The sequence below is a fragment of the Bos mutus genome, chromosome X, assembly GCF_027580195.1.
Source record: "Bos mutus isolate GX-2022 chromosome X, NWIPB_WYAK_1.1, whole genome shotgun sequence".
Classification (NCBI taxonomy): Eukaryota; Metazoa; Chordata; class Mammalia; order Artiodactyla; family Bovidae; genus Bos; species Bos mutus.
Genome location: NC_091646.1, coordinates 115433058 through 115448064, shown reverse-complemented (window position 1 = coordinate 115448064; position 15007 = coordinate 115433058). Strand labels below are relative to the sequence as shown.

At 41.1% G+C, this 15007-nt stretch overlaps 1 protein-coding gene across 3 annotated transcripts in view; it reads right to left on the bottom strand.

The window, feature by feature from the left end:
• Nucleotides 1–13950, bottom strand: part of BMX (BMX non-receptor tyrosine kinase) — a 46235-nt gene extending 32285 nt beyond the window's left edge. For 2 of the 3 annotated variants that reach the window (XM_070365798.1, XM_070365799.1), the window contains exons 1-4: nt 13823–13950; nt 5813–5959; nt 4449–4553; nt 2552–2633 (exon numbers count right to left, since the gene is read on the bottom strand). In XM_070365798.1, the coding sequence (XP_070221899.1) occupies nt 2552–2633; nt 4449–4553; nt 5813–5959; nt 13823–13825 (337 nt within the window). In that variant the 5' untranslated portion in view covers nt 13826–13950. Of the gene's footprint in view, nt 1–2551; nt 2634–4448; nt 4554–5812; nt 5960–7036; nt 7309–13822 lie in introns of those variants that run through there. The other variant, XM_005903112.3, reaches the window with a different exon arrangement.
• Between the last annotated feature and the right edge of the window lie 1057 nt (nt 13951–15007).

The following is a 15007-nucleotide window of genomic DNA, read 5'->3' as shown; positions in this document are numbered from 1 at the left end:
TATTAATGGGAATTAAAGGGAAATTATTACAGAAGTCACAAAAAGCAAAAGAAGTTAGGATTACAAAACACTAGTTCTTGACCTTAGTCCCTAATGGTCATTGCAATTCCTTGGGTACATTACATGCCTTTCTGCTCTGTAAGGTCCTGGTCTCTGTGTACCAGGGTTGTTATTACTTCCTATTACATGAATTTAGCTTCGGGGGTAACTAATTGTTTTCCAATCAAGTCCAGAAGTCCACACTGCAATACTCCTACCATCTAATAATGACACTAAGAGAAACTCATATATTAATATGTGTATAGGACTTCACATTTACATATTTTCCCTCACTTGCACCATTTCATTTAACCTACTCAGCAAACTGGAGGGGAGCTGCTGTTGCTACCATGGCTCTTACAGAGTCAGGTAAGCTGAGGCACAGAGAGGTGGTGTCGCCTGATCGAGTTCATTATCTAGCACATTTGAGACTCAGACCCAAGCTCGATCTACTATATTACAATGCTCACATGCCCACTTCCCTGCCAAACTCCCTTCAGTTTTAATTTTTGAGAAGAAAGGAACACTTTATTCACATCTGGTCAGCTGAAGTCAAAGCCATGGTAGCCGACACTCTTGAATCAGCCCAAACCCAATGTAGGTTACCATCTGGGAAATTTCGTGTCTCTGATGTCCACCTCAGTTTATAATACCTGAGCCAAATAATAGACACAAAAACGTTGGGACACGGGTAGGGGGGTGGTGTCATTCTAGATCAGGGAAACTTCATAGGAGAAAGGATTTGAGTGAGGGAACCGTTTTGTTTTCCTGTAGCAGATTGGTTGGCCACACTGACAGCTGATCTCACCCACCTTCTCTCTTGCTATAATCCATCACGGAGGCTGGAAAAGCCAGATGCTGTCTTCCAGCCTCCTTCTCACACAGAGATGGCCATGAGACACAGTTTTGGCCAATGAGACACAAGCAAGAGTTTGCAGAGAAAGGTTTCTGGGAAAGCTCAGAGCCTTTCTGGAAGTCCCTAAGGGTAGCAAAGCAGAGCTCTAGAAGGAGCCAGTGTTCCTGCTGACTCCATTGAGCTGCTGCACCAGCCCTGGGCTTGTTTACTTCTGGATTTGGAAGAGGAACAAACATGTATTTGAGCAGCTGTGTGGTGTCTTTTTACCTGTGTCCCAAAGCATCACTAACTGGTACAAAGGGCTTACTGTGCACAGGGCAGCCCTAGCGATAGGGGCTCTCTCTCAGTTTAGAGGCTACGAGAGTTACTTCTTCTCTCTCTTCTCCTTTTATGTTCCATTTGCCTTCACATGAGCTGCCCAGGCAGAGAAGGCAACAGCACCCCACTCCAGTACTCTTGCCTGGAAAATCCCATGGGCAGAGGAGCCTGGTAGGCTCCATGGGGTTAGGAGCCTACCAGGTAGGCTCCTAGTAGGCTCTTGGTAGGCTCCTGGCAGTCCATGGGGTCATGAAGAGTCAGACATGACTGAGCAACTTCACTTTCCCTTTTCACTTTCCTGCATTGGAGAAGGAAATGGCAACCCACTCCAGTGTTCTTGCCTGGAGAATCCCAGGGATGGGGGAGCCTGGTGGGCTGCCGTCTATGGGGTCGCACAGAGTCGGACACGACTGAAGCGACTTAGCGGCAGCAGCAGCAGAGTAGGTGGATGTCTAAGTGTTGTAATTTGAGGTGTAGTAAAAAAGAACCTGAATCTAAAACTTAAATAAAATTATCCCCATCTGGGAGCTTAATATCTTAAATTCTACCAGTAGAGCCATTCGTTTGAGTTACGTATTGTTCTTACACCTTTACCCACCTTTAAAATAAAAATATCGTACGGAGAAACATCATAGTGCCAAGTTACTATTAATTTTCTCTCTTCTGCCAAAGGATGTTACCAGGGCAGCCTAAGAATCACTAAATAAATGTTTCATCAAATTCCCAGTTTTGCCTGGCATTTATACTGTACTCTTAAAAAGTTGGATTTGGGTAATTGAGTTATACGTTCTTTGTAATTAGGTATTTGATGTCGGCCATGTCTGTTTAACTTCACTTATCTAGAAAACAGAGAATAATATTACTCCTTGCCATAGAGTTGTCAAGAGGATTACCTAAGAGAGTGTTTTACAGCTATTCAACCTAGTAGCTGGCAAACGATAAATACTTTGTAAGTGTTAAGACATAAATTTCTATAAACGTCGAAAGTACAGTAGCTACGGGAGCTGCCAGAGCCCCATGAGGACCTAAACTTTGCTCTGATAAAGGCAAGCACAGTGGGTGGAGAGCAGGTGGCCTGATTTCCTCCCAGCTGCTGGATGGCACAACGCACAACACCAGCTCTGTGCTACCAGGCAGGAAAGGGAATCAGATCCCCAGGCTTCCTCTAGGTAACAAAAGAGAATGCAAAACGAGGGTGAGTGCAGCACGTTCTCTGAGGCTGGTAGGAAAATCAACAGATTCTGTCTTGGTGGTAGGCCCTTTTATTGCCACAACTTTCTCCACCAAGTCTCAAAGAACTCAGTCAGCAACTCCCTTTAATGACTTTTTAAAAAGTACCTTTTTGTAATGCTTTCAGCCACTGACTTCGGCTCTCTTCATTTGATGCATACACATAGAGAAGCCCATCTTTATAGACAATCTGGAAAGGAAAATATTTGGTGTGTTTCGATGTAACTGTGTTATAGTTCACTCTGGTGCAACTACAAAATTTTTGTTATTCAAAAGAAACATTGAGTTTTATTACATGATATACATTAGCTCTGAATTAGATTTTTAAAATTTAGTTATTTTTATCCTCTACCCTTCAATATATTTTATCCCAGATATGTTTATACTTCAGAAAACCACAGCAACGATGCATCTAGCAGCAAATATGGAGGTCTCAGCAGGAATCCCCGAGCCATGGAGAATTATAAAAGTATAAGACCTTAGACATTACAGATGTCTTAGGAGTGTTCTGGTCCATCCACCAACCCAGTGCATGACTCTCTTTGTAGCCTACTGCAAAGTGTTTATCTGCTCTATTCTGGAAAATATCTTCAGGGATGGGATGTCCTTTCCTTTTATTATACCATCCTGGTCAATATCCTTTCATTCTGATCGTTATATAGCTCATGCTTATGCTGGGTTAAAATGTGACTCCCTACGGTCATGTCCCATGTTGGGAGTCCCCAGGATAAACAGTTTTCTATTTTTTAAGACGTTTGGTGAGATGTGTGAACATTCTAATGTCTTCCCCAGATCCTTCTCTAGTTTATTCAGCTTTTGTGGGTAAACAATGCATTGCATTTATGCTCTTTTCTAGACAGTTTAACATTTTTATTCCCTTTCAACTCTACAAAAATATGAGATTATGCCCACTGTAAATGAGGAAACAAACTCAGAGGTTGAGAATATTTGTGGGGCATCAAAGCCAGTGTACTTTTGAGTATTCCATGCCATGCTGATATTCATTTCAAAGCTTCTGCCATGAGCACATACTCCCTTGGTTTCTCCCAACTGAGTAATGTTCTTTTTTTTTTTTTTAAGTTGTAAGTATGGGTTGTTCACTGACTGGATTATTTTATTTTATTTCATTTTTGGCCACTGTTCCCTCATACTAGTACAGGGTAATCTGACCATTGGAAGGACAGTCCGTCTGTCTTTAGAGCAGATAGATAAATATTCCTAATATAATAAAAGTAGGGAAGCTGTTAGATCAGGCCATTTCCACCTGTACTGTAGGCACAGTCTTCACAGCAAGCCAGTGTTTGAAATACTTGAGGGTAAAATTCTAACTCCTTAGCATGCCGTGCAATGCCATTCATGATATGGCCCAGCCCACCTTTCCAGACTCTTCTGTCACTCTTTCACTGGGCTGCTTAATTCTAAGCACCATCTGGGTCTCTCTAAATATGCCATACTGTTCCACCTACCAGTGCCTTGACATCTGCTATTTCTTTGGCTTTGCTGCCCTCCTGTTTTTGCCGAGCTAAACCCCATTGTTTTTCCCAACCCAAGTGTCACCTCCAACAGGAAGTCTCCCTGACTTCTTAGAGTGAGGAGTGCAGCTTCTGCTTTCTGGGACACCATGGGTACGCTGACGTTTTCATCTTAACGCTCTGTAAATGCCTTGGGGACAGGGATGGCATTTTATTCCTGACATTGTGCCTAGTACCTTGCAGTGTAATGGAAATGCTCTGCAATTTTGGATAAAAGAGATCATCAGACCCCAAGGCAAGTCAGACCACTGAGGCTTACACACTTAGTAAACTGCACAACTCCCATCTGGGGATGTTACAAATTCAGAGAGAGAGGTTGAGAATGCTGTCTATGGTTACATAAATATAAGCACATGCCATCATCTTAATGAACCATTTTGCAATGTCTTTATTTATCGCCCCAATACTGAGTTCGTAGTAGAAAATACTAAAAGAACAGCTATCCATCCAATGGATGTTACCTTTCCCCTTACCTGAAATGGGTACTGTCTCTCCACAGGGGTCTGCTCCTCAAGATTAACTTTCTCCACACATCTGATTTTCTTAATCTCAATCGATCCTTTTCTGCTGCCTCTTTTCTGAATTAAAAGGAAAATATAAGATGCCTCATGTGATATACAGTGGTACACAAAGAAATGCATAAAGTTAAGGTTATGCTTAGGAGAGAGAGATTGTGAGATGACATGAGCATGTGAAAATCATTCCAATTATTCCATAATAGTAAAAATTCAATGACAACATAATATATTTTTCGAGTGTGGACATAAACTTAATTAAATTCCCCCAAAGCAAGTTATTTGATAATCTTGAAACACATTTCAAATCTCCTACCATATGGTTAATCTACTCAGTAACATCAAGGTTTAACTCCACAACGCATTTTCATTTTTCAATTTTATGACAGTATTTCAGTATTTCTACCATGATAGATTTCTCAGCTGCATATAAATACTCTTATTTCCACCCATGAGACGCCAATAGCAAACTGTCTTCCACCTTCAGTGATGACAACCAACCAAAAATGGTCCCAGCCATTGCTGAGTGTCCTTTAGGGGGCAAAATCACCCTCAGTTGAGAATCAGTCTTCTAAAGTTACACTTTTCCTTAGTAAAGTTAACCAATGTTTGAAAAATCCTTTATCTTGAATTATGGGCTTCACTGGTGGCTCAGATGGTAAAGAATCTGCCTGCAATGCAGGAGACCTGGGTTCGATCCCTGGGTGGGAAAGATCCCCTGGTTGTTCAGTCACTAAGTCATGTCCAACTCTTTGCGACCCCATGGACTCCAGCACACCAGGCTACACACTCCAGTACTCTTGACTGGAAAATTCCATGGACGGAGGAGGCTGGCGGGCTACAGTCCATGGGGTCACAAAGAGTCAGACACTGAGTGACTAACACTGGTATCTTGAATTAATTATAACTTGGTTAAGAAAAGACAATGGGATAAGAGAGTACAAGTTGGTTTTTACTGTGTAAGCTGAGAATTCTGTTTCCTTATATTAAGCACTAAGGCAATGGCACCCCACTCCAGTACTCTTGCCTGGAAAATTCCATGGATGGAGGAGCCTGGTGGGGCAGTCCATGGGGTCGCTAAGAGTCAGACACGACTGAGCGACTTCACTTTCATTTTTCACTTTCCTGCATTGGAGAAGGAAATGGCAACCCACTCCACTATTCTTGCCTGGAGAATCCCAGGGACAGTGGAGCCTGGTGGGCTGCCGTCTATGGGGTCGCACAGAGTCGGACACGACTGAAGTGACTTAGCAGTAGCAGTAGCAGCAGTGGAGACTTAAAAATAAGTAGTATAAAAACAATGGAACAAATAAGAGTCTTACCATTTTGTCATATTCATAGTAGGAGAGATTTGTTTTGGTTAAAACAAAAAGCCGCTCCTTGTAATTATTGGGTGACATTTTCTTCTTTTGCTGTGACCTTTTGAGAAGAAGTTCTTCTAGAATGGATTTTGTGTCCATATCGTCGTCCTAAATAAAAGAAAGTGATTAAAATGCGTGTTAGCAGCATCTGGCTAGGTTCTCTTTTAGCTTTCATAATTTTTATTCAACTATTTCTCGTTAAGGGATAGTATTGTTGTTCAGTCGCTAAGTCATGTCTGACTCTTTGTGACCCCATGGACTCCAGCACACCAAGCTTCCCTGTCCTTTCATTATCTTCCAGAGTTTGCTCAGATTCGTGTCCTCTGAGTCGGTGATGCTATCTGTCTCAACCTCTGCTGCCCTCTTAATTTTAAAAAAAGTAGAACTACAGAGGAAAATGGAACAAAGCATGCTCTTAAATGCATACATACCTGCACTTTTTCCCTACTGCCTTGGCTATGACTTATATAAATATGTTGATTTTTTAATATCATTTTTATGTGTGCTCATCCCCCACTTTGGATCATACATTCACCATCTTCACACTACCCTCCAGATCACCACATCAAAATTCTCCTTTTTTCCTTAAGTATTCTATGGACATTTGTTGAATTGAATTGAATATCATCCAACTTTTAAAAATTTCAACTCCTGACAGTTCACCACGTTTGAGGTAACTGATCAACTGAAATTTCCCTCCACTAATGGGGTCAATTATTGGACCAAATTATCCAAACTACTGTGAGACTCTGATATTGTTGCTAAATGACACCACAACCCCTGAACATGATCAATCTTTAGCATAAAGGACATGGGTATAATTTTCACTATTTCTAAGTGTTAAACTTTTTCAAAAGTTAATCAAGAGAGATGTAAAAGAACTGAAAGAGTCGGTGCTTCATAAACTAAAATACTCTCGCTTTTTCTTCCAGAATTGCATAAAACATTAAAAGTTAAGCTATTTCTGGAAAATGAATGCATTTTCTGATTTCTCCTGTTGCTTCAACCCTCTGTCTGATACCAGGTCTGGTAATGAAAAGGAATGCTAAGTAGTCAGTCACAAGAGAACAACTTCCTTATGTTCTTCTTTGCTTTGTGAAATCACATGGTTCTTAGCCGTCAGACGCCCAATCATTACTATCTTTTTTGTTTACTGATAATCTGAAGGTAATTAACTTTACTCACCTTAATTTTGATAGAGCCGAAGAAGTGTGCTTCTATGTCTTTAACTCTCAAGCTCTAGGCAAAAAGTCTCTGCTCTGAGGCACCCCACTCATATTCCTTCTGGCTATGCCAGGATCATGCATTAAAAAGAAGGTATTTGCATCCAATTCATCACTTGATCAGGAAGCAGCCACACAGACATTGCTCTGTCTGGATGGAGGCAGATGCCAAGTGAACCCATCCAATCACTAACGGGCACGGCCCTGGAGTATGCTGGCCCGCTGGGGTAGGGGAGTTGAAGAAAGGGAGACTGAGAAACTCAGCTTGACATAGAATAAACTATCTCAGGCCCAGACGACTTCCCTCCTGACATAGGCCACGCCACTCTAAAAATGGGAATCAAGCAACTCAGCTTTTATCGTTTATCATACATGGATCAGGCGATTATTTATGAATCCCTCTAGCGTTCTCCAAGGGTATTGCTTTTCTCTTAGGCAGAAGTAGTAATCTTATCCATTAAATATAGTAAAGTCTTTGTAACTCTTTACTTTGAATATTGTTTTATCTGGAAGAAAAGTATAATTCCTTTGAGTGCTATTCTCCATGGTCACTGGTTTGTTTGCCTTGGACTCAAAAATGAGGCAGAGATTGGGGTGCAGTAAACCCAGCCGGATCTGGGAAGGCAGGGATCACATCTTTCTTTCACCTTTGCCTCCATGATAAAGTCTATACACACGCCTGTTCAGATAAGATTATTTTCTACACCAATAGCCTATGGCTGGAAGAGAATTCACTTGAAGACTTACTGAAACTATGAAGGGTCTACTTTTTGTTAAAGTCTGCTTTGGAGGAGCCATATCATACTGGTCAGAGGTGTAGGGAACTTTTGCCTTTTAAATTTCTCCATGAAAAAAATTAACAAAGCTGAAAGAGAACACTGTGAAAACTCCTGTCAAAGATCTTTTATATCCACACCTGAAACATTCTTCCTCAAAGCAGAGTGGTAGTTAAATAGATGTTGTGGTTAGTTGAATATAAAGTTAATGTTGCAACATTTATTTCAGATGCTGAATCAATGTGTAAAATTTAGAGCACTGTTTTAGGGAATTCCCTCGTGGTGTAGTAGTTAACATTCCATGTTCTCACTGCTGGGGACCAGAGTTCGATTCCTGATTAGGGAAATAACATCCCACAAACTCAAAAAAAAAAAAAAAAGCACTGTTTTAAAAATGCAAATTCCAATGCCCAAGGTAGTGCACAGTCCTTCCTGGTACTACGTGTGATACACATGCTTTTCTGTTTATAGAATTTGCACATTCATCACATGAAAGATTCTTTCTTGGGGAATTTTATCTAAAGAATTAGTATGATGAACCACAGAAACCACTGACAAATGAAATTCACAAAGTCTCTTCTGTATATTGAAGGGAAGAAGGACATTGACTAGAAAGGAAGGTACCAAGTCCTCCAGAACATTTTCTAATACAACTCCAAGAATTTATACACATTGTTGCATCTGATGGAATATAATTTGTCAAATTTTAACAAAAATGTTTATTCCAAATCGTAACCCTTGTGAATTTTTTGGCTTTCATTTTTAAAATCATATGGATATGCATTTATTCAGCAAAACCAAGAAGCACAGACAAGCAAAAGGAAACTTAACATTTTGGTGAATGTACCTCTAGATTTCTTTTCAAATTACATAGGCAGTTGTTTCTTTTCACAAAAATGAGTTCACATGCTGTACATATGTGTCTGTAATCCATGGTTCTCATGTCATAAACACCCGGAGCCACCTGCTTTTGATGTCCTTCAAAGTTCCACTCCCTTAAGATGGACTCCGAGCATCTTAACAAACTTAAAGAACCCTGTTTGGATGACTCACACCTTTTTTTTTTTTACCTCCTGATCACTTTCTTCTGAGACAAAACCTGATTCCTGATCAAGTTTGAACAAGCCTTTCTCCTTCTGTTTTCTTCTGTCCCTTCCTTGTACTTCCCTCTTTTCTGAGATTAGCATAGATTCTAAATTGGAGGCATATCTATGGTGAGGACTAATTTTTAGAAATAGAACGTCTCCCATCTTGTATTAGCACAATACAATAAGTCAACAGGGCTCTGGGACCACTGTTGACTCAGCTACCTCTCCAGCGACTAGCAAACTCAGGTCTGCCTACCCACATTTAAGGAAAATTCATTTGGGAAGGTTTAAAAAGAAACTAAAATTCTGAAAGTGATGGGAATACCAGACCACCTGACCTGCCTCTTGAGAAATTTGTATGCAGGTCAGGAAGCAACAGTTAGAACTGGACATGGAACAACAGACTGGTTCCAAATAGGAAAAGGAGTATGTCAAGGCTGTATATTGTCACCCTGCTTATTTAACTTATATGCAGAGTACATCATGAGAAATGCTGGACTGGAAGAAGCACAAGCTGAAATCAAGATTGCCGGGAGAAATATCAATAACCTTAGATATGCAGATGACGCCACCTTTATGGCAGAAAGTGAAGAGGAACTCAAAAGCCTCTTGATGAAAGTGAAAGAAGAGAGTGAAAAAGTTGGCTTAAAACTCAACATTTAGAAAACTAAGATCATGGCATCTGGTCCCATCATTTCATGGGAAATAGATGGGGAAACAGTGGAAACAGTGTCAGACTTTATTTTTGGGGGCTCCAAAATCACTACAGATGGTGACTGCAGCCATGAAATTAAAAGACACTTACTCCTTGGAAGAAAAGTTATGACCAACCTAGATAGCATATTGAAAAGCAGGCATTACTTTGCCAACAAAGGTCTGTCTAGTCAAGGCTATGGTTTTTCCTGTGGTCATGTATGGATGTGAGAATTGGACTGTGAAGAAAGCTAAGCGCCGAAGAATTGATGCTTTTGAACTGTGGTGTTGGAGAAGACTCTTGAGAGTCCCTTGGACTGCAAGGAGATCCAACCAGTCCATTCTGAAGGAGATCAGCCCTGGGATTTCTTTGGAAGGAATGATGCTAAAGCTGAAACTCCAGTACTTTGGCCACCTCATGCGAAGAGTTGACTCATTGGAAAAGACTCCAATGCTGGGAGGGATTGGGGGCAGGAGGAAAAGGGGACGACAGAGGATGAGATGGCTGGATGGCATCACTGACTCGATGGACGTGAGTCTCAGTGAACTCCAGGAGTTGGTGATAGACAGGGAGGCCTGGCGTGCTGCGATTCATGGGGTCGCAAAGAGTCGGACACGACTGAGTGACTGAACTGAATTGAAAAAGAAACTAAACAGAATAAAATTCGATCCTAAAGCTAGAAACCAGAGATCTATTTCCATAGAGAAGCTGGTGGGATTTGGCGGGATACTCGTATATCAGTACCTACATAGAATAGATGCATCAATTTGCTTACCAAATAGTTCAGGCTGCCTATTTCCATAAACACATGAAACTAGGAAGATTAAAGTGCAAGGGAGGCAGAAAAGAATAGCTAGAAGAAATCAGTATTTTCTGTAAGGAAGTCAGCAACCATGTGTAACCTTTAATGCATAAAAGGTGCATGCTGAATTAACCAGATATATATATATATATATATATATATATATATATATAAATATATAAAACACACATGTGCATATTGTTTTCAGATTCTTTTCCCTTAGAGGTTATTACACAGTACTGAGTAGAGTTCCCTGTGCTATACAGTAGGTCCTTGTTGGTTCTCTATTTCATATATATTAGTGTGATCTGTTAATCCCAAACCCCTAATGTATCCCTCCCCTCCCCTTTCCCCCTTTGGTAGCCAGAAGTTTGTTTTCTGTGTATATGCACAGCCCATATTCTTGAGCATAACACTGATGGTAGAGAAGAACATGCCAGCTGTGTAATCATCCTAATCAGAGAACACTCTAACCTAAATGTAGGGAGGTAGCTACAGGGTATCAAAGGTGGTAGAAACCCTGGAAGTCATTTTTCAGAAGCAACACTGAGCCCCAACAGCTTAGGTGACTCAGCCAGAATCGCAGCAGTGTGACCTGAGAGACACAGCCCAGGGAGCCAGATCACTGTTGTCATGTCTGGGACACTGCCCACCCCTTCATGGCAATAAATACACTAAAACATCTGTATGTTCAGCTAAACATATGATAGCCTTGCTTAAGCTTCAGTATGGTAGGACTCGGCATCAATTTCAGTCTTGCCAGACCCACACAAAGGACCTTTTATTGGAAATATCAGAAAGATGTGACCCGTTAAGTAATCTTTCAGCAGGAACCTCCAAAGCACTGTTAAACAGCAAAACTCTAGCCCACGTTTTGAAAATAGGTAAGAACATACAACCACAGAAGTTGGAATAAATTCTAAGTGGTGCAGAAGCAGAGCAGGAAGCAGGAAAGGAAGGGAGAAAGGTATGTCCAGTTAAAAGGGGCCATCAGATAGTTCCTGAAACCAATGTGTATATTTCCTGACTGGCTCAGGATGGAGCCTTTAAGGCTTTAGTTTTTAGAATTGAGAGGTGAGGGTAGCAGTTCCTTACCCATTTATTTGATTTAGTTATCCTCTTTTACTTTGCATGTCATTTACCTAAGGATTTTGATAGGTGTCAGGATATTAAAATAATACCTAGCATGGGAAAGCAGTGGAGGAGGGAGAGCGGGAAGGAAAGGGAAGACGCTCCAAGTGCAGACTGGGACCCAAAATGGCTAGACCTGTGACAAACTTGATCTCCCACTATTTGCCCAAGGCCAGGCCTGCTTATCTTCCTGCTAAATAACTGAAAAAAAAAATATGATGGTAAGTTAAACGGGAACAGAAAGCTTAACTCAGAATCATGTAAAGTGATTGAAAAATATAACTCTTAAGACCCTGGCCTGAGACGAATACTGGCTCCACAGAAACTACGTATCTTAACCACTGTGCCACCTGGGAAACACCCCACAGAAGCTGCCAGGTCCCCATTTATGTGACATTTTGCAGGCAAGAGAAAGTTACAACTGATCTTGGCATGACGTGGACAGAAATCCTTTAATAGTGACACTTGAATCCAGCATTTTGAAACACCATACTTTGGTTGCTCCAAAACGAATTTTTGAAAACTACACAGTTTGTGAAGCTATTTTTAGACAAAGAAGATGAGAATGCCAGTGTCTTTCCTGTTGGAGCTAATATTTGCTTTAGGTGTGAAATTCGTCTTCAGTGCCTCATAGAGCTTTGCTAAACCCTTCCTTCTTCTCAGCAACCTCTTTCCTTCTGCTCCCTCCCCTCTGCCCAGGACACCTTTCTGGGCACCTTCCTTAGGAAAAAAGCAAAAAGTGCTAAATCCACATCCTAATACCTCATGCTGAATTTATTTAACATGTTACACTGCTAAGGATACAGGTTGATGTGGACAAAAGCACCAGGCTTTGGTGGGTTCAAATCCTTGCCCTCTCTCTATGCAATGTGGCACATTACTTAACCCTGCTAAACCTCAGCTTCCCTATCTGTAAAAGGAGTAAAACAATAACCACCTCAAAGGATTGTTAGGAGTCGAGAGAAAATGGCAGTATGCTGCCTAGCACCCTAGTAGCTGTTCCAGAAACCTGTACCCCTTCTCTCATCACTCCATAGGTGAAGTTTTTCAAGAGATCATAGTGAAGTTTAAAAACTGGAGACAGTGAGATGACCTTCAACATACGTTTCAAGCCTTGCCCCTCTTCCCCCAGCGCCCCTGCCTCTGTCCCCCGGGGATAAGAGGTATTGGGAAGAAGATTCCCCATGCCTTCTCTAGTCAACAAGCACCTGCTCTGTGGGTCTGTTACAAGCTTTCAGTCCTGGGACTGGTTACCTTAAAATCAGATTGACTGTGTATTTGTGCCACCAGATTTCTAACAGATCAATATTTGGATGTTAATTCAAAGTGTGGTCCATGGACAGGTAGCATCAACATACTCTGGGAGCTTGTTTTAAATTCACACTCTTAGATCTCACCCCAGCCCCAGTACATCAGAATCTGCATTTTAGCAAGATCCCCAGAGGACTTATGTGCACAAGAGAGTTTGAAAACCACTGACCTAGACTACATTATAGTTGTACAACCTCTTCAATCCAATGAAACCATCACGGTCCATGAGAATTTTCAAAATTCTATGAATTTGGCTGCAATTGTGTGGTTCACCTCCCTCCCATCTTCTACCTCCATCTAAAATACCCCAGACGCCTGACTTAGGGGGACTTCAGGAAGCTAAGAACAAATATTCTTAGCTAAAACAACATCAAAAAACCCAGATAAATAAAAGAAGGCTTGACTAACATTTCTTTATCTTTTCAGGAGTAGTTATGAAGCCAGTATGAACAGTCATGGAAGGACCTATAAAGGAAAAGAATCTGAAAAACTACATATATATATGTGTGTGTGTATATATATATATATATCTGAATCATTTTACTGTACACCTGAAACTAATACAACATTGTAAATTAACTATAGTTCAATTAAAAAAATAAATAACTAAAGGAAGAAACAAACTCCTGGAAAGGCAAAGGCTAAAGAATGGTATGGAGAAAATCAGCAGAGGAAACGACACAAAGCCAGATCAAGCCAATGGTGATGTGCACACAACCTGACAGTTTCCATGAACGAGATGCTGAGCTAGGAGGGAATTTCCAGTGAATTTCCTGTAGCAGGCCCCTGAACGACATGGTCCTACCAAAGAGCCCCATCAGCGTCACATTCATAATTTTGCCGTACTTTTCTTAAAGCGCTCCCCCCGCCACCCCATCTGTGAACTTCAGGGTCTACAACACCCAGATGCAAACCTATTTTGTAGCCACTTGCCGCTTACACGCACCATTTTGGCTGGTCCTGCTGCTCAAGGCCACGGCTGTGAGGTTGCTCTGCTCTTGCAGGAACACAGCCCCAGCTGTCCTCCTTCCAGCAGCAGCAAATTGTCTCACATTTTCCCGGCTGCCAAGTCAGAAATGGCCACATTACTCAGTGCCCCCCAAACGTTTATTGTCCTGCAAGGCCTTACACAATCCCACAGGAAACCACGCTCAACGCTTGGCCAACACTTGTTGACCTGATTGAGTGCAACAAAAACGGAGACAAAAGCATATTTCATACAGGTTCCAACTTTGATAACTACAGCTCCTGCTTTTCCCAGGCAGCTCTCGGGTACATGTGATAACCTGTCTTTGTTTGGAGAGCTCTGTGCTGGAAAGGAGGAGAAAATATCTCGGCCAAAGCCTGCTTGTGACGCTGACTCCTCTCACACGAGTCAGGAAACCATGAGGTAACGCCAAAGTGTGCAGAGAATAAGCAATGAAAACTAAGTTCAAGAATGGACCCAGGGAGGCTAGAGAGGGTATGAGAGAGCCAGATAGTCAAATGACCAAAAAGAAGCCCATTTCCACAGCTTAAGAAATCCAGAAATGGAATAGAGATGGGTTTGGCTAATGTACCATGCACCAAGAGTGCAATGAAAGAATGTGATTATCATTTGACTGATTTATGATTATCACTGTAATGATTTATGACATTGAAACATTTAAACTTCATTTTTTTAAAAATTTTATTGTAGTATTATTGATTTACAATGTTGTGTTAGTTTCAGGTGTACAGGAGAGAGGAAGGAGGAGACAGGAGACAGGAGAATATTGCCTGAATATGGCAATAAAGAGAATTTAAAAGAAAAATGGATTATAATAATAATATTGGCAGTGTGCAAATGCCTAGGCATGGCAGAACTAGAAGACATAATGAAGTCAGATGTTTTCACCTATCCAAAGTAGGTTGTCTCCTCTCCTCAGTTATACATACATATATATATTCTTTTTCCAATTCTTTTCTATTATGGTTTATTACAGGATATTGAGTAGAGTTCTCTGTGCTATTCAGTGGGTCCTTGTTGTTTATCTATTTTATATATAGTAGTGTGTATCTGTTAATCACAAACTCCTAATTTATCCCTCCCCTGCCTCCCTTTTGGGAACCATAAGGTTGTTTTCTATGTTTGTGAGTCACAACATCATGG